Source organism: Dermacentor albipictus, chromosome 5 (assembly GCF_038994185.2).
Source record: "Dermacentor albipictus isolate Rhodes 1998 colony chromosome 5, USDA_Dalb.pri_finalv2, whole genome shotgun sequence".
NCBI classification, from domain to species: domain Eukaryota; kingdom Metazoa; phylum Arthropoda; class Arachnida; order Ixodida; family Ixodidae; genus Dermacentor; species Dermacentor albipictus.
In genome coordinates this window covers 51,284,284-51,303,503 of record NC_091825.1, presented here as the reverse complement: position 1 = coordinate 51,303,503, position 19,220 = coordinate 51,284,284, and the positions used below count along the sequence as shown (strand labels likewise).

Genomic DNA, 19,220 nt, shown 5'->3' with positions numbered 1-19,220 from the left:
GCACATTCTTCTGTTATTCCCAGTTTCGCTCGAAAGTCAAAGCAGAGCAGTCGCAGCAACAGCAAGCACGCGAGCCATGTACTGTAGCGCAGCGCAAGCAGAACCCAAGAGGCTTCTAGTCGCCGTAAGCACAACCAACGTGGCGGTGATCGTGTATGTGGCGAAACTGCGGTGTTCTTAAAGCTGTGGCGGCATTGCGCGCGCACGCACCTAAGCAGCTTTTCAAAGGTAAGCAAGCGCGCGTTCGGCGAGCGGCATCTCTGGGCGTACGAAAAAAAGCGTGTGACCGGTGGGAGCACCGTTTTCCTTTCCTTTTCAATCGCTCCCAGCGATACCCCCCGTTTCGCGGGCAATCCCTCCCTCCCACCTCTGTGTCGTATCATTCTCCGAAACAAAACGGCAGAGTGCCGCCATCTCGTAAACATGCCAGGTAATTTGCGTGATGATGACTGCGGGACGCACGTGAACCGCACCGATTTTCTGTGGAGCACGGAATAAAGCACTTTTGAGTTAAAATTCAATCAACCAAAGCACTGAACATAGTCGGTTAAACGGTTGTTAAACAATGTCTACAGTGGGGGTTCAGGATAAACATGGAAATGCAAGCACGAGCCTATTGTTTATCCACGCGTAAGGCCAGTTAAAATTCTTGATCAGCACTTCGTGAAAGCTAGCTAATCATCTCGTGCACCGGTTTTGTCGAGCAGGCCTTTTTACTCTACCTCCGTCATAAGAACACAACCACCATGTTCAGGATCTCGAGCTACGAACTGTACTTCAGCAACGGAAATAAAAGAAAACAGACAACTTGCTGCAAGTATAAAGAAAGCCACAATTTCACCCGACCGGACGAAGCATTGATTGCAATAGCAAATTATTAGACAGCTATACGAAGTAAGGTTAGTCATTTCATCAGTTTCAGAACCTGCTGTAAACGCTCGCTTACCAACTAAATTAACGAGCACGTTGTCACGCGTGCAAAGGCAAACACGAACGTATACCTCAGTCTATGATGGCGGACTCTCATCGTCAGAACGCTGGCGTGATGAAAAGCGCCAGCAGCGGCGAACGTCTCCCCTTCGTGCAGCCTCTCGCTCCAGCGAAGTAGGCGCCCGAGAACACAGTGCACATGAAGCCATCAGCTATCTCCGGTTGGCTAGCCTTCGAACCAAGCACAGATTGCCTCAAAGCTAGGACGCGCGTTGCCACTCATAGCCGCCGCAGCTGGAGTAGAAGATGCGCCCTAAACTGCCCCCTTACTAGTACCTGCTCATATCGCTGTCCTTGAGAGCATGAGAAATCGGCGCTCACTCTACCCGCCTTCCACCTTCGCGAGCGCGAGAAGACACCGCCGCATCAAGTCACCATCCTTCTCGGCTAACCCTCGCAAGCTTTCGCTCGCACCTACATTACACGCCGTGCGGTCGCAATGTTATCGCACTTGCACTTTATACGGGACATCACGGGGACCCCGATGGCGAAGCTGATCGCAAAAGTTTCGTAGAGTGCCCATAGAATTGGCAATAAGAGAAAAAGGTCAGCTGACGTGGACTACTTGCCCAGCATATATAAGGATAGACAATACTTTTTAAAGAAACATCGTACCTTGTAAATCAGGACCGATGGTACAGCACCGGCATTGTTCTGCAAGCAGGCAATTTTCAAAGAGAAGACATTGTTAGAAAAAAAAATATTAGATAAGGCTGCGTTCTAAAGAAATTTATTGCGATAAAGAAGCAAAATTTCAAATCCGATTAGACGTCTTTTTTCGCTGGTTGCCAGAAAACATGGAACAGACACGACCTGGTTCAGTCTTTTAATCAGTGAACCGCACGTTCCTCGTCGTCATCTAATTACTACGAAGTATTTCAACAGGCATTCAGCTTTTCTTAGACAATGATGGCGACATCCCATGACGTTTTTTCCCCCGTGTTTTCTTTGAGCACAGTGTACCTTAGGTCATGGTCAACACGCCTGTGTGCCCCATGAACGCCATCTATTATGTCATATCTTTATTGACCGCCATTCCTCAGTCTTAAATATACAAGAGTGGCATCCCTTCCTTACCTGTGTCATTGAGCCCATGTGTGCACAGAGCATACTGCACACTGTCATCAAAATTCCCAATGCCAGTGCTGAAAATGCAAAAGAGCTTTTCAGTCCCGTTCGGCTGCAGGATTCGTTGTTCTGGATCGTATCATTTTTCTCGCTCGTGCACTTGGTCTGGGTGGAGCCTTGCACAAGCGAGAATCAGTGTGCATAAGTGTACACACCAATCTAGCTGCCTCAAGACTACCCAGACCTCCATAAGACTCCTTTTACATATAAAACGTGCGATCACTAAACCCTGTTTCACGTGAACATTATTTCTTACAGACGAATTTAGTGCGTACAGAGGTAAACTTTCCCCCTAAGTGATTGTCTATTTATTTATTTATTTATTTATTGAAAATACTTTGCAGGCACCTTGACAGACCATTGAGTAAGGGGGGCAATAAAAGTGCAATGTAACTCGACAGTGTACAAACATGCGGCTGAAATTTGGAATTTAACATAAAGAAATGGAAAGAAATGACGATAATTGGTATGATAACGTTGGGCAGAAAAGATCATAACCTCTTTTGTAGTTATATATATATATATATATATATATATATATATATATATATATATATATATATATATATATATATATATATATATATATATATATATTGTAACGGTGTGTTTGAACAGCTCAGTTGGTAGCGTCTGTTCGTAATCGAGAAGGAAGGTCACGCCGAGCAGGAACAGCTGGTTGCCCGAACGGCTCACGCTCGTGCTAAGCACTGGCGATCCGGCTGGCCAACTGGTTGCACTGCAGGAACGGAACTGACGATCTGGCTGGCCTTATCCTTGTGCTCTTCTTCTTCAATACAATGTACATAATTATATATATATATATATATATATATATATATATATATCAACGCAGTACTTCGGATCCAGTGGTTAAAAAGGACTGGAACCTCCTCTCGGGCTTTGTTAACGAACACTCTGCGCATCGCATACGCTGCTGTCAATATGCCAGCCAAATTCTGTAGTGCTCGGCGTGTGGATTTCGCAAGCGGACCGGAATCATCATCATCATCATCATTATCATCAGACTGGTTACGCCCACTGCAGGGCAAAGGCCTCTCCCATATTTCTCCACCGGAAAGTCACCTTTTTCTCAAACACCCTCTTCACCTGCTCCTCACTCTTTTCTAGATGCATTGTTTCGTAATACAGCGGATTCCCACACGCGGCTGCTATTGGCATCAATCAAGAAAGGCGTTAGGGTCAATGTGCTTGTTCCTACTTTCACTGTGTATATTTATTAACACAGTATATTAAGCAGGCTCAAAATAAGGAAAAATCTACTTTCCATTTTTCACAATAATTAGGTACTGCTCCCGCTCGGCGGCGGCAACCCGCGCTTAAATCAAATTTTGACCACCCTGCTTATCGGTGTCGTAGATGTCAGGTCTCGCTAATTTAAATAGTTTAAACCATTAAACTAGCTCCGAACTACGCAAGACTTAAGGTCATACTACACTTACGCTTGCCAGCACCTGCTCAATCCTGGCCGCTACTGGTTACACGCCTTGGCTTCGTAATGACCTTCGAAATGCACAAGTCTTAATTGGCTACTATCCGTCGGTCAGGCTGGTGCAGGACAAATGCAGTCCGCAGCTCGTAGCACAGCCATACAGGAGCATATGAGCGCGACCGTTCACTCTTCTTGTTCTGTCGTGCAGAAAGCAAACGCTGCAGTTCCGTGTCCCTTCTACGTGCGCCACGTAGCGTAGGTACCGCGGCCACCGTGGACTGCCGCGACGACTCCACTGGTTCAACGCACAGCGGCTCGCTGAGGACAACCGCGTCTGGCGCGTAGTAGGTGCCAAAATCCGAAATATTGGCGCCTACGTGACCACCCAAAATCAAATTTGAACTGCGCGCCGCGGTGAAGTTCAGTAGGCGGAGAGTTGTGCGCAAAACCCGCTCCGCCGTAGCCTTTCGCAGTGCACATCAATAGGCTGTTTTAGCAGAGCGTTTTTGACGGTCCGCTCCGCTCAGCGGGCTAGCGGAAGCGCAAGTGCGCATGCGCGACCCGTTCAGCAGTGAGCGGGCGAGCGGACGGGAGCCTCCTCTCCGCTAGAAAGCTTTCTCAGCGGAGCGCGGCGAGCGCGTCAAGCGGGTCTAGCGAGGCAAAATGGCTGCCCCCAGTTGTGATGGCCCGTCCACGAGGTCATTTGAAGCGGGATTTGTAAAGCGCGAACCAAGAGTACACTTTAGGAGACACGAAGATCTTCTTCTATTCGGGAGGTTGTGGCCATGAACCCGTTTCGGAACCATGCCATGTGTGCACGTTTGTTTATGCGGACCACGTTTTAGGTGTACTGAAAGTGCAAAAAACCTTGTATTGGCTACAACACAGCGTAACGGCTTTGTTAATGCAAGGATTATATATATATATATATATATATATATATATATATATATATATATATATATATATATATATATACATACATATATATATATATATATAAGAAATGAAAATGCAATGTATTGCGTGAGATGCCTTCAGACACTTGAGCAATTCCAAATATATTATTTTATTGCGGCAGTTCTTACAACTTGAATACTATGTTCATAACGGTTTTACCTTCTGCGGCAAGGTGGAGCGTCAGGCAAGCACATGCCTTTCGGACGCAGCCGGGCGCTCCGCTAAAACTGATTCTTCGTCCGCCGCTCCGCTAACTGTGAGCGGGTACGCGAGAGCGGACCGGACCGTCAAAAACATTCTGCTAAAACACTCTATTGAAGAACGAGTGAAAGCACCGCTAACGGTGTGTTTGGTTACGAGTAATTCCGCTTCTGCCAACGCATTTGAGGCAAAACATTTCTGAAATAGTATATTTATTTCAAATGCATTTCTCGTCTGCGATAAAAAACGGTTTAGGGCCTCCTTCCTAAATTGAAAGAAATGCCGGCCCACGTAGAAGAGAAAAAGCAAACATTTGATTTCGACGTTTTGGTCGGCATCAGGTCTTCATATATATAATGCAGGATGCAAGAAACCTGCGGCGGCTGAGGCGCTGTACTTCTTTTTTTTTTCTGAAACACGCGCACTTCGTTGTCCGCTTCTCGAGCCATTGCATTCAATGATCGCGTGTTTACCTCTTCTCTGGAGAAAATCTCAGCCAGGGAGGTGCAAAATAACGCTGCGATTTGCTGACGTGAACAATATCACAGTCTCTGCCTAGGGGCGACACTGAGCGCTGCCTCTCATAGTTCACGGGTAAGACCTTGCGTAGAATCTTGTAAGATCCTTCCATGCCGGAACTGAACTTGCCGCTCTTGGAATGCCTTGGTGTCTTATAAAGTATATGTGTCACGGACTTGGAAATCATACAGCAGGCACTTGCTATCGTGAGTAACTTTGTTCTTACTGTGGCAGGTGAACAAGTTCTTAACCGCAGTTTCCATTGATTTTTCAACCGTTTCACCTCGTTGCTTCAAGTGGCCGGATAAGATGAAATTCCGTGCACCGGGTAGGAAACTGCGTTACTAATAACTTCGTGGGCCGTTCTGTTGTATTCATTGATGAACCTAGAGAGCAGCTTAGTCCAAGGCTTCAATGGTTCATTATTAATCTTGCACATAAGTCTGGTGACTATGGTTTCATTTGTCCGCTCGTCAATACCATTCCATTGTGGATGATGAGATTATGGCAACTGCTTCGATTTTCCTGCTGTGAACCCTGCTTTGCAGTCTGAAAGAAACCTTCGTGGTTTCATGGCAACAAAAATGCTTTTCAAGAACGAAATATACACGTTGCAGTTTTCATTTTTGTGAGCAAACGCCCATGCATAGCGAGGCATGGTCAATAACGACGGAAAGAAATATTTATGGAAAGTATATCCAAAAAATATCAACCAACACTATTCATGGCAATGAGTTTAAAGGCTCTTCAGGTGGAGGAAGTGAATGAAGTGATGCATAGATTTTTTTTCATTTGTCTTCTTTTATTTCTGGCATATGTAACAATGGCGAGTGTAGCTGGAAACGTCGATTATTGTATTAGGCCAACAGTATCATGGAGACAGGAACGACCATATATTCTTCAAGCGGACATGCCCGAAATGTTGAAGAGCGTTCGTAGGAATTGTTGGGCGCCATTTATTGGGCACGCATGTTTCCCTAATCATTTATTTTTGAGGAAGACCATGTCGTTTTATAACAAGTACGTTCCTTTGGGGCGCTGGTTGTCACAGTCCTGAAGCTCGGTGAGTGAGAACAGCTCAAATAGAGGAGCCCTAGGAGTGCATCAGCTTCAACGTTGCTTATGCCCTTCTGGTGTTTGAGGTTCACCTCGTACATTGACAACTTGAACAACCCCCTCAGGACACGACCTTGAAGATTATTCACATTCTTCAGCCACTGAAGCGCAGAATCATCCGTTGCAAGAGAGAACGGTTTCCCATGAACATAACAATGCAATTTATCGAGTGCTTCTACGATCGCAACTAAGGCGTACCTCGTGCTTTAGTAGTTTACGGGAATAATAGACCATGGAAACGCTCATTTCATTTAGTCTTCTGGCTGCTTCAGCAAATGATCATCCCATATAATGCACGGTCTTGAAGCGTCATATATGTGAAGCATTCGTTCTTCAGTTCCCAAAAGCTTTGTTCGCATACTTGAGTCTTGTCCATGTTGTGTCTTTGCGGAGAAATTTTGTAAACGTACGAGCGATTACTCAAATAAGGATTGTCCTGGCGGTAAGTACTTATGGTGCTGAGAAAGCACTCGATAGCTTTCTCTGGTTTGCTTACTGGGAAATCGAGTATGCAACAACGTTGCTTTCCTCAGGTGTCACAGTTCCTTGAAATTTGTGACTCCAATGCTCGATGCCGGACTTTGCAAACTGGCAACGTTCGCGTTTCAATTTGATATTATCAGCCTTTAAAACATTCAGCAGTCCTTCGAGGTGTCGCAGATTGTCGTCAAAGGTCGATGAGTATAATACAACGTAGTCAAAGTATTGGGCTTCATTAGTAGACTGATGCTTCGCTATTGCTCACTTCATAGCTCTTTCATATGTAGCAGAAGCGTCCTTTAACCCGATTGTCATCACCAGTCATTCATAATAGCCGTTAGTAGGGACAAATGCGGCTTTTTTAATGTCATCAGGATGCATTCGGTTACGTCAGCATCCGGACGTTGCATTCAGCACAGTAAATTTTTTGTATTGCCCTAGTGGTCGTGGACGTCAACAATACATGGAATCGGTTGGTGATCGGGCACCGTTACTGATTTCAGCTAGCGAATGGTCAACACATAAAAGAACACGTCCGTCACGTTCGTTTTTGCTAGAATGACCAAGACGGGATACGGGGACAACGAATGGCCCACAACACCTTGTTTAGCAATGACATCAAATTGTTAACCTTTGTCTACATGCGAACGTGTGTACGGCGCTCGATAGAGTGGAACAGCATTGGTAAGTGCAAGAATTTGTTGTTCAGTAGAAATGCATTCAATATCAGCCTTCTCAAATCAACTGAAATCATAGTTGTCTCTACACAGCCTCACTGATACGAATAATTGTAGCTCCTGTACTGAGAGATGCGATGACTGATCTGCCGTCGATGAGAGTATTAAAGCGCATTAGTGAAACTATGGAACGCTCGTCCCCATTTCACGACGTAGTCTCGAGAGCACATAAGTTGCCCCGGCGCGGATGTCGATTGTGCCAATGAAACTGCTTTCATCGCACAAGTAGCGCTAAGAACTGCGCTCTTAGCGCTTCTTGTACGATGAAATCTGCTGCATCTGTACATATTGTATAAAGCTTTTCATCTCCTCTTTGCGTGCTCCAAGAATACGTCTCTCGCCCTCCACGCAGACGTCACAACGGGTAATGGCAGCTTTGGGATTGCCGAACGAATTAATTTCAGCAGGACGGAACAATGGGAACGTCTTCTGGCGGACCCACCAGAGGACGAGAAGAGGCTTCGGCGTAGTCAAGACAGGTTAATGAGGTTGGTATTGTCTGACTGTGTCATGTCAGAAGCAAGAGATGTGCCATGGCTGAGACGCCCTGCATTTAATCTAAAGCACGCGTGCTTATTTGTCGTCCCTTCCTCCAGCATTTGCGTCCTCAGGCGTCACAAATGCATATATTGTAGTGGGGAATATTCATGTAGCGATGTGCGCAGTTCCATCGCTTCGGCACGAAACCAAGGTCGATCTGCTGATGGCCAGAGCTAGGACTGGTCTTACATGTAGAGTTACTTGTGTTCCTTGGGAAGAACTTCAATAAATCCCCCTTTCAATATTGACGCAAGATGATTTCAAATTACGCGCCAGCCGCCTCCTGCGTCCGTCCAGCTGCTTACTGCTACCTGCGAAAGATAGCGGCAGTGAAGCGGGCAACACGGGCCCGCAAGGCACGCGCAATCGGAGCAACGTGCCATCAGCGCGGGACACGAGGGAAGAAGAAGAGGTGCGGGTCTCTTGCGAAAAGACTGTGGACGTTCTAGCGAGGCTCTCGTTTAGCTCTTTGTCGGGCACAAGTTCGCCCAAGGTAGATTGATTAAAGCGACGTCACTCACTGTGCGTTACAAATCTGGTGGAGGTGCGGGGTATGATTTCAAGCCCTTCTCAAGCCAGAGAAAGGAGCCCGGACTCGCGGCGACTTGGACCCATCGAGTTGACTCCTGTTCACCAACGCAGCAGTCGTCGCCTACGTGGTGAGCCCCCCGAGTTTTCCCCTTTGCCGGTTTCTATCGGAGCGTCAGCATCTGCTAGCGGAAACGCTACCGAGATGACGACTCAAACCACGCCAACTCACATCGTGGTCAACTCGCCAATGACGCCAGAGCCTTTCCACGGCGACACATTTGAAGACGCGGAGGACTGGCTGGAACGCTTTGAGCGCGTCGCTGAGTTCAATGGATGGAACGGAGAGCGCAAGATACGAAATGTTTACTTCGCATTAGAGGACAGCGCTCGAACGTGGTTTGAAAACCACGAAGCGACGTTTCTGTCGTGGGATGCTTTCCGACGGGAGTTGCTGGCAACTTACCCGAGTACCGACCGCAGGGAGAGGGCCGAAGCTGCCCTGCAAGCAAGAAACCAGCGTAATAACGAAAGCGTGGCCATGTATGTAGAAGACATGTCCCGCCTATTCCGCCGAGCCGATCCGAACATGAGCGAGGACAAGAAACTACGTCATCTAGTGCGCGGCGTAAAACAGGAACTGTTTGCAGGGTTGGTTCGGAGCCCGCCGCGCACCGTCGCTGAGTTTCGTGCAGAGGCGACAACAATGGAAAGCACGTTGCAACAGCGATCAAGGATGTACAACCGGGAGATGAACATCACCTCCGTAGACACAGTTCCAGCCGTCTTTGGAAATAGCGTGGAGATCATACGAGAGCTCGTGCGATCTGTAGTGCGAGAAGAGCTCCAGCGGCTACGGCTTGACCACAACGCTCCAACTCCCTCTTCCCTGGCAGACCTGGTTCGTGAAGAGGTCAGGCAGGTCGTCCGGGAACCACAGCTCAGTGCGCAGCCCCAAGCGCTACGACTGCGCCAACCGAGCGTCTCATATGCCGATGTGCTGCGGCAAACTCCCGCACGTGCTGACGTCGCCGCCACTTCCTCTATGAATAGCTCGATGCCTCGAACTACGCTGCCGCCACCCGAGAGAAGATTCAGGAAGGCTGATGTATGGCGCACTCCTGAGCGAATACCCCTCTGCTACCATTGTGGGGAGGCTGGCCACCTGTACAGAATGTGCCACTATCGCCAGGCAGGGCTTCGTGGCTTTCCGGTGAACGCACCTTGCCCTCGAAATGGTGAGCGTCCATCGGAAATCGAAGAATACCTGTCCACTCGTCAGAGCTCCCCATACGCCTACCAGCAACACCAACCTCGATCAGCAGCGCCGTTTAGGCATCGGTCACCGAGCCCCCGCCCGTCTTCAAGCTCCCCAAGACGCCGTTCACAGAGCCCGCTTCGGGAAAACTAGAGTCAGCGACCTCAGGAGGTAAGGTCGCTGCCGACGCGAAAAGACAAGAACCTCCATCGATGACTCCGAGCGACGACGAGGGACTCAGAAACCAGTGTCACAAGAGCGACGTTGGTTCCGATTTACGTGTGTTTGTTGACGGTTACGAAGTGAACGCGTTAGTGGATACAGGTGCGGATTACTCGGTAGTAAGTAGTGAGCTTGCCAGGAAACTGAAGAAAGTGCTGACACCATGGAAAGGGCCACAAGTTCGCACCGCAGGAGGACACCTCATCGACCCCGCTGGAAAGTGCACGGCTAGAATAGGAATACGAGGCTTCACGTACGTCGCTAGCTTTATCGTCCTTCCCGAGTGCTCAAGAGACTTGATTATTGGCATGGACTTCTTGCAGGATAATGGCGCTGTAATCAACTTGCGGGAATCATGTGTTTCCTTTTCAACAAAGCACGCTATCGCAGCATTCAACACTGAAGAAAAATTCGACGCCCTTTACATTGCCGATGACGACGTGATGCTTCCTCCTAGATCCAGCGTAGCCGTCGCAGTAAGAAGCGACGCGTTCAGTGACTGCGAAGGAATTGCCGACAGCAACACCAGTCTCCTACTCGAAAAAGGGATCTGCGTGGCAAGAGGGCTTGTTCAGCTGCGTGGTGGATGTGCCAACGTTTTCCTCACTAATTTTGGAAATGAGGTGCAACATGTCGCGAAGGGAACCGTTATTGCCAGCCTTAATAACTTCGTCCAAGTTACAGACCTGAGCATCCCAGAGATTTCAACATCGAAATTCCAAGATGCGGATTCTGTCCTTGCAGCCATCGACATCGAACCAGGTCTATCGCCCAGACAGAAGGAGCAAATAGAAGCCCTCGTAAGAGAGTTCGCCGAATGTTTTTCAATGTCATCCAAAGTCCGGCGGACATCTATTGCCAAACATCGGATAATTGTCGACGAAGCAGTGAGGCCTATTTGCCAGCATCCCTACCGAGTGTCACCAAAAGAGAGAGAAGCTATAGGAAGTCAAGTTAAGGAAATGCTGGAAGATGATGTAATTCAGCCGTCGGCAAGTCCGTGGGCGTCGCCTGTGGTACTCGTAAAGAAAAAGGACCAGACCTTGCGCTTCTGTATTGATTATCGTAAGCTGAACGCCGTCACAAAGCGGGATGTGTACCCACTTCCAAGAATCGATGACACTCTAGATAGACTACGAGATGCCAAATTCTTTTCCTCCCTGGACCTCAAAAGCGGCTACTGGCAGATAGAAGTGGACGAACGAGATCGTGAAAAGACGGCATTTGTGACGCCAGATGGACTATATGAGTTCAAAGTGCTTCCATTCGGCCTTTGTTCCGCACCTGCCACGTTTCAGCGGATGATGGACACTGTGCTCACCGGTCTGAAATGGCAAACCTGTCTCGTTTATCTTGATGATGTCGTGGTTTTTTCGACCACCTTCGAGCAGCATGTAGAACGACTGCGGGCTGTGATGAAAGCTATTAGATCAGCAGATCTGACGATAAAACCGCAGAAATGTCATTTCGGCTTTCGCGAGCTTCTTTTCCTCGGCCATGTCGTCAGTTCAGAAGGCATTCGCCCGGACCCTGAGAAGACTGCGGCCGTGGAGAAATTTCCAAAACCAACCGACAAAAAGGCTGCTAGGCGATTCTTAGGACTTTGCGCCTACTACAGACGCTTCGTCAAAAATTTTTCAAGGATCGCCGAACCACTAACGCGGCTAACAAAGGAAGACGCGCCTTTCGTCTGGTTGAATGAGCAGGAGAATGCTTTCAATGAGCTCCAAAAGCGTCTTCAGAACCACCCAGTTCTTGCTCATTTCGACGAGGAAGCCGAAACTGATATTCACACAGACGCAAGCAATTTAGGACTCGGTGCCGTTCTCATTCAGTGGCAAAACGGAGAGGAACGAGTCATTGTGTATGCTAGTCGAACACTGTCGAAGGCTGAAGTGAACTACTCAGCCACAGAAAAAGAATGCCTCGCGGTGATATGGGCCATCAGCAAGTTTAGACCATACTTATATGGCCGACCCTTCCGAGCTGTCAGCGACCATCATTCATTGTGCTGGCTTGCGAATCTCAAAGACCCATCTGGACGGCTAGCACGATGGAGTCTACGGCTGCAGGAATACGATATAACGGTTGTATACAAGTCCGGTCACAAGCACAGTGATGCTGATTGCTTGTCACGTGCACCGATTGAATACAAGGAATCTACGCTTGGAGAAAATGAACACGATTGCCCGTTCCTAGGAGCTGTGACAACATCGCAAATGGCTCAGCATCAGCGATCCGACGCGGATTTACGCCTGCTCATTGATTACCTAGAAGGACACCCTGTTGACATTCCACGACCTTTTGTCCGCAGCTTGTCGTCGTTCGTCCTGCGAAACAATGTCCTGTACAAAAGAAATTTTGAACATAGTGCAGAGACTTTTCTGCTCGTCGTACCTTCAAAGTTACGACTCGAGATATTGGAAGCATGCCACGACGACCCATCAGCAGGACATTTAGGAGTGAGCAGAACATTCGCACGCATCCGCATGAAGTATTACTGGCCGAAGTTATTGAACTCTGTGCAACACTACGTAAGAACCTGCCGGGACTGCCAAAGACGTAAAATACCACCATTCAAGCCAGCAGGCCTCCTACAACCGATACAGCCACCGGAAACTCCATTCGCACAACTGGGAATGGACTTACTTGGCCCCTTTCCCACATCGTCATCGGGAAAGCGTTGGATCGTAGTTGCAACTGACTACCTAACTCGATATGCCGAGACAGGGTCTCTTGTCAAGGGAACGGCCAGTGAAGTCGCTGATTTTTTCGTCACTAACATAGTACTACGGCATGGCGCTCCTAAAGTTCTCATCACGGACCGAGGAACCATTTTCACTGCCCATTTGACACAGTCCATCATGAAATTGACGCATACGAATCACCGAAAAACCACCCCATATCATCCGCAGACAAATGGACTGACTGAACGACTGAACCGCACACTGACTGATATGTTGTCCATGTACGTGGACATGGAGCACCGAACATGGGACAGGATACTACCGTATGCCACGTTTGCGTACAATACCGCTGTGCAAGAGACGACTCAGATGACACCTTTCCAACTCGTTTTTGGCCGAACCGTCACCACAACCCTCGATGCAATGCTACCAGTAGATGAGACCTTCGAAAATGACAATGACGTCAGCGAGTTCACACAAAGAGCTGAAGAAGCACGGCAGCTGGCGCGACACCGCATTCAGCAGCAGCAACAAACTGACGCGGACCGATACAACTTGCGACGAAGAGACGTCCAGTATGCCCCTGGAGACAAAGTATGGGTGTGGACTCCCGTACGGATGCGCGGCCTATCAGAGAAGCTTCTTCGTCGTTATTTTGGCCCGTATAGGATAATTCGCCGAATCAGTCCGTTGAACTACGAAGTTGCTCCAGAAGGTCAAGTAACCTCATCACGACGGCGGCATCGAACAGAAATCGTCCATGTCGTCCGAATGAAACCGTACTACGACAGGCAATAACTGCTTCCGCCTACAAACTTTGCGAATTCCTGAAAGTCTGGAAACCACCGCCTCCTGTATGCGCATCGGGACGATGCACTCTTGGAAGGGGGACAATGACGCAAGATGATTTCAAATTACGCGCCAGCCGCCTCCTGCGTCCGTCCAGCTGCTTACTGCTACCTGCGAAAGATAGCGGCAGTGAAGCGGGCAACACGGGCCCGCAAGGCACGCGCAATCGGAGCAACGTGCCATCAGCGCGGGACACGAGGGAAGAAGAAGAGGTGCGGGTCTCTTGCGAAAAGACTGTGGACGTTCTAGCGAGGCTCTCGTTTAGCTCTTTGTCGGGCACAAGTTCGCCCAAGGTAGATTGATTAAAGCAACGTCACTCACTGTGCGTTACAATATATATATATATATATATATATATATATATATATATATATATATATATATATATATATATATATATATGTGTGTGTGTGTTTGTGTATGTGTGTGTGTGTTTGTGTATGTGTGTGTGTGTGTGTGTGTGTGTGTGTGTGTGTGTGTGTGTGTGTGTGTGTGTGTGTGTGTAAATATCCCGAATACGACAGGCTGTTAATCAGTAATCAGACCTGTTGCATGTTGCACACTTTCAGTTCTTCAACGGCTACATGCCCTCCAGCCCTTCTTCGCCGAGCCACCTATTTCGTGCTGCGGGGCGTCATCTTGCACCGCCGAAACTATCAGCCAGTTTGTCGCAAATTGCTGCTAGTCATACCTCACCATTTGCGTTCCGACTTATGCACGTATTTTCACGCCGACCCGCAACAATCTCGTGCTGGCGTCTTGTAAACCTACGACGGCTTCGCAAGCCGTACTACTGCCGCGGCATGTATTCTTATGTCCGCAAATACATTTGGTCGTGTGCAACCTCTCAGCGACGCAAGACATCTCACACAACAGGCCCTCTGCAACATTTACCGTGTCCTGCACATCCTTTTGACCGGGTTGTCATCGACATTTATGGTCCGCTTTCCTGCACTGCTAGCGGAAATAGTAGGATGATTGGGACCGTAGACCACCTAACAAGAAACGCCAAAACTGCTGCACTTGCTTCCGCTGCTGCTCTCGACATCGCCGCGTTCATCTTACGGCATTTCACCTTACGGCACGACGCACCACGAGAGCTGCTCAGCGACCGAGGCCGTGTCTTCCTGTCCGTTGTTAATGAACTACTCGCCGCGTGCCGCACTATTCTCCGCACCACTACGGCGTGTCACCAACCGACTAACAGTTTAACGGAGCAATTGAACCGCACTTTTCGTAACATGCCCACAATGTATGTTGCGTCTGATCATTCCAACTGGGGCGACATCCTACCTTTTGCGATGTACGCGTATAATACCGCCGCTCAGGCTACGGCAGGCTTCTCACTAATTTTTTTTTCTTCGTTACGGACGTGAACCATCCTCAACCCTCGACACCGTACAACCGTATCACCCGGATGCCTCTGAATTCATACCTCTTTCCGAAGTTGCTCCTCATGCTGAAAAATGCCGTCAAATAGGCTCGCTCATTCACGTCAGATACCTAAGGCATCCAAAAAGATTGCCGCCACAACAATCAGCATACACAGTCCTTCGCCGTGGATTGTCACGCCTGGCTTCGGCTGCCCTTCCAATCTCCAAACCTTAGCCCAAAGCTTGGTCCGAAATATCGGAGTCCGTACCGGATTGTCGAGTGTACGTCGCCTCTGAACTACGTTGTCGAACTGGTGGCGCCATCTTCGGATAAGCGCCATTATGTCCGCGAGACGGTTCAAGTCAACCACCTGAAGCCATAACACGACCCCCTCATCGTGTCATCACCTTAGGTCGCCAGGATGGCTGATCTTCGCAGCGGGGCAAATTGTAGTGGGGAATATGCATGTAGCTCTCTGCGCACTTCCATCGCTTCGGCGCGAGACCCTAGCTCAAGCTGCTGATGCCCAGTGCTAGGACTGGTCATACAGAGCTACTCGGACGATCTTCAATAAATCCCGTTTTCAATATATATATATATATATATATATATATATATATATATATATATATATATATATATATATATATATATATATATATATATATATATATATTTTTATTTCCGTACAAGACAGGCTGTTACTCCGACCTGTTGGATTTTGCACACTTTCTTTCAATTGCAATGCAGTCGCAATGTAGTAGCAATGCAGCAATGCCCTGAATGTGGCCTGTGAAATCATTCGCTTTGTTACCATGTCATTAAACTTACTCTTAATTTTCGCGTCAAGTAACTTTGCCATGACATAATTTTTCACACTGCTAGCGCGCACTTTGACCAAATTCAGCTACATGAACTTGTACTATATGTTGGATAAACGTGCTTTTTTACTACTGACATGTTATCAATTACTCAAGATGCACGCATTTAGACGAAAAGGTTCTGTTATTCCTTTCTCAAACTTTGAATTCAAGTGAGCGATGTTTCAATGATAGCAAAAATCTTCACTATTAGCATCCTGCGTTTTACCTGTGCTGCGATTAATCCATTGCACATGTTTTTCAGCGTTCTTGTACCGATGAACAATCACATCTACGTAAAGAATAGCAGCTTGGGAGTTCACTGTAGACGAAACTGTGCTGAAAAAAAAACAAGACAGGCGCCAAATTTACAAATCATTTTGTTTGTCAGAGCTTTTTTTTCACTGGCCAGTGTCCTTCTCTAATAACATGTACAAGATCATGAATTGCTGAATCCTGCTCTTACGAGCTCTTTAGCATAGCAATTTTTTTATTACGAGTTGTGACAGTATCGATTGAATTACATATTTCAATATGAAATCAATTCTAAGCGATTTTTTGTAATTTTCTAAAAGAATCATCAGAACAATTTGTAACACATCTCACCAAACGTAGATTATGAACATCTAACACAAAAGACTAGTGTGACGAGCGCATTTCTTGTACTAAAAGCTAAATTATTTGAATAAATTAACATAAGCGCATCCTTGTTTCCGAACCTACGATAGATGACAGGGGATAGCCTCTTCTCAATGCACTATATTGTTTCTCCTATCCCTGTGTTGTATAAGCGCATTGTCGTAGGTACAGCAACTGTGCAACATGCAAAGAAGCTTTTCCAGCGTACCTTCAAACTTTCTGCACCTGTCATTTAGTCTTGATCCGTTCGTTAACATGCGAATATGTCTATTACAGAACAACGTCTGCTTTTCGCCTCATAAATTTTTTCTACCTCGCTCTGCAATTATCTCAGCACCGCTCTTTGAGCTTTGTCTTTACCGCCAAAGGAGCGACGTTTTGCCTTATTTTCGTTCATAAGCTAATTTGACTGGCCTTTCACTATCGTGTCTTAGCGTTCATTGCATGTACCTTAAAATCTCACACTTATTAACACGAAAGTGCCTTATGCCGGGACCCACGCCTGACGTCCCTAATGGATGTGACGTTGGCGCCAAGTAGTGAAATAGCTGGCTGTTTGCAACACTGTGGAAGCTACACGAATTCTTTGCCAATAGGAATGCTGAATGCCCCTCGAGATTTGCTCATCCGCACCGCGTCGTCTGCTCAGCGCCTGTTTAATTGCCATCCTGTTACATGCGCCATGGTTGGTGGATTGACGCAAAACATGTTTTTACGTCGTAGCCATAAGCTGCGTTTACATGCATGCCACAGCAGGGCTTCGCTTTATATGTGCGCTTTCCCTGCAACTACCTTGCAGCTCCCTTAGCAAGTAGTATGGGCGAATGCCGTTACAAATTGTTATCCTGCGCCACAGCGTCTGCTCGGCGTCTACTTGGCGTTTTCTCGCCACCGTTATCACGTACCACGCAAGAGCGGGGTACTAAATTATTGATGCAGTGAAAAATTTGCCTCGTCTAGCGTTCCACATCGTCAACACATCACCTCTGATAATTCTCTAGTGCCATCTACCAAATAGAAATCAAACGAGTTTTATGGCTCGGTGGCGTGTCTGTAGTTCTAGAAGCGTGAAATCAAACATCCCATCTAAATGTTTACGACAAAACATACCTAATGACTTGACATCAGCTTGAGATGAGACGTAGCTATGACGAATATTGCCGCTTGTTTCTTGCTGACAGGACAGAGAGGCAGTAAAAAGCGCGAATTCGGATTGAAGCGGGTGGCAGGCAATGTATAAGCGCTGCCACATTACTATATATAGTTGATCACGGTTATGGTGGCTATTACGATTACCGGCGGTAACTGCCACTGTAGTTCTCAGTATATGACGCGCATGCGCAAACGCCCTAGCATGTCATGTATCGCTCTACCATATCATGTAGCGATCAAAAATCACACTCTCTAGTGTACATGCAGTAATGAGCCAGTTACGCCCGGAACTACATACCGCTGAACAAGGATGTTACTTGTGTACGCAATGTACCTTCGGCAGCGCTACAAGTGAGATGATGGGAGCGGTGAAACGAAGTGCTGCATCATGACATTAACGAGCGCCGACAGGGAGCGCTTCTGTAGTCACAGCGCCGAAGTCCCTCTACTACAAAGCAGAACGGAGGCTTCAAGGCGGTATAGCCTGGTGTTGGCAATTTGCGCACATGGTTTGTATTTCGCTTCGGAATAGCATGTGGTGCCTACGGAGTGCAGCTTTAACATTCACCAGCAGTGCTTGAACGCCGCCTACTGCTTCGCTTGCGATGACAGTAACTAAGAAAATTGCTGCACTAAGCGGCGCAGAAAGGCAACATCGTCGACAGGCGAATCATCTCGCTTTGGTCCGGCGAGAGACACGCCAGCGTGACGCAGAACGCGTTCGCGCGTTTGCGGCGGATGCTGCGAATTCTGCCACTCGCATTTTTGAGGTTAAGCGCGTCGCAACTCAACTGGCTGCCCAAGACACTACGGCGTCGGACCTAATGCTGTACCGGCGCCGAAGCGGCTCGCCAGCTAGGCGCTGCTCGCCAAGAGGACGCCGCACGCCAGCGAACCCGAAACACGATCACGAGCCCTCAAATCGTGCGCACTTCGCTGCAGAGAAATATGAGTTCGCGAAGCAAACATGTGAAAGCTCCTGTGCAGAGAAGTTTCACTTTCGTGTTTTAGCTCCTTAGCGTCTCCGTCTCACACTCCGAAGACCCTGGGGACGTATTCTGAAACGTTCGCCGCCGTGAAAGTTTCGCCCTGGCCACCCCTCCGCCGTTACGGCGCGCTCTGAATGGTTGTTTTGACAAAACCGGAAATTCAGGTGGCGCAAGTGAATTTCCGGTTTTGTCAAAGCAGCCATTCAGCGCGCGCCGCAACGGCGGAGGCATGGCCAGGGCGAAACTTTCGCGGCGGCGAACGTTTCAGAATACGTCCCCAGGGTCTTCGGAGTGTGAGACGGAGACGCTACCACTCAGCCATGAGTTCGATGGTTCAAAGCGCGACAAAAGCGCCTCTAGTGAATGCAGTTTTGCCTTAGAAACGTACCGTAGAAAGTTATACTGCGGTGTATATCGGTAATTGTGAGCATGTAAATTACAGAAGTCGCAGTTAAACGAGCAGCGAAGTACGTTTCCGCTACATTTCTTCTGCGCTTGGCGCACACGCAGAGCCATCTTGCGGCAAACACAGAAGACC

The 19,220-nt window shown here is 47.9% G+C and overlaps 1 protein-coding gene across 12 annotated transcripts in view; it reads right to left on the bottom strand.

Annotated features, from left to right (window-relative positions):
* LOC135899163 (sodium-coupled monocarboxylate transporter 2-like) overlaps positions 1-19,220 on the bottom strand; it is an 83,227-nt gene that overhangs the window by 10,004 nt on the left and 54,003 nt on the right. For 4 of the 12 annotated variants that reach the window (XM_070539574.1, XM_065428424.1, XM_070539577.1 and 1 more), the window contains one exon: positions 1,606-1,644. The exons of 2 other annotated variants lie outside the window; for them this stretch is intronic. In XM_070539574.1, the coding sequence (XP_070395675.1) occupies positions 1,606-1,644 (39 nt within the window). Of the gene's footprint in view, positions 1-1,605; positions 1,645-2,067; positions 2,136-16,131; positions 16,242-19,220 lie in introns of all 12 variants that reach the window. 6 more of the 12 variants (XM_065428420.2, XM_065428429.1, XM_065428423.1 and 3 more) reach the window with 3 other exon arrangements.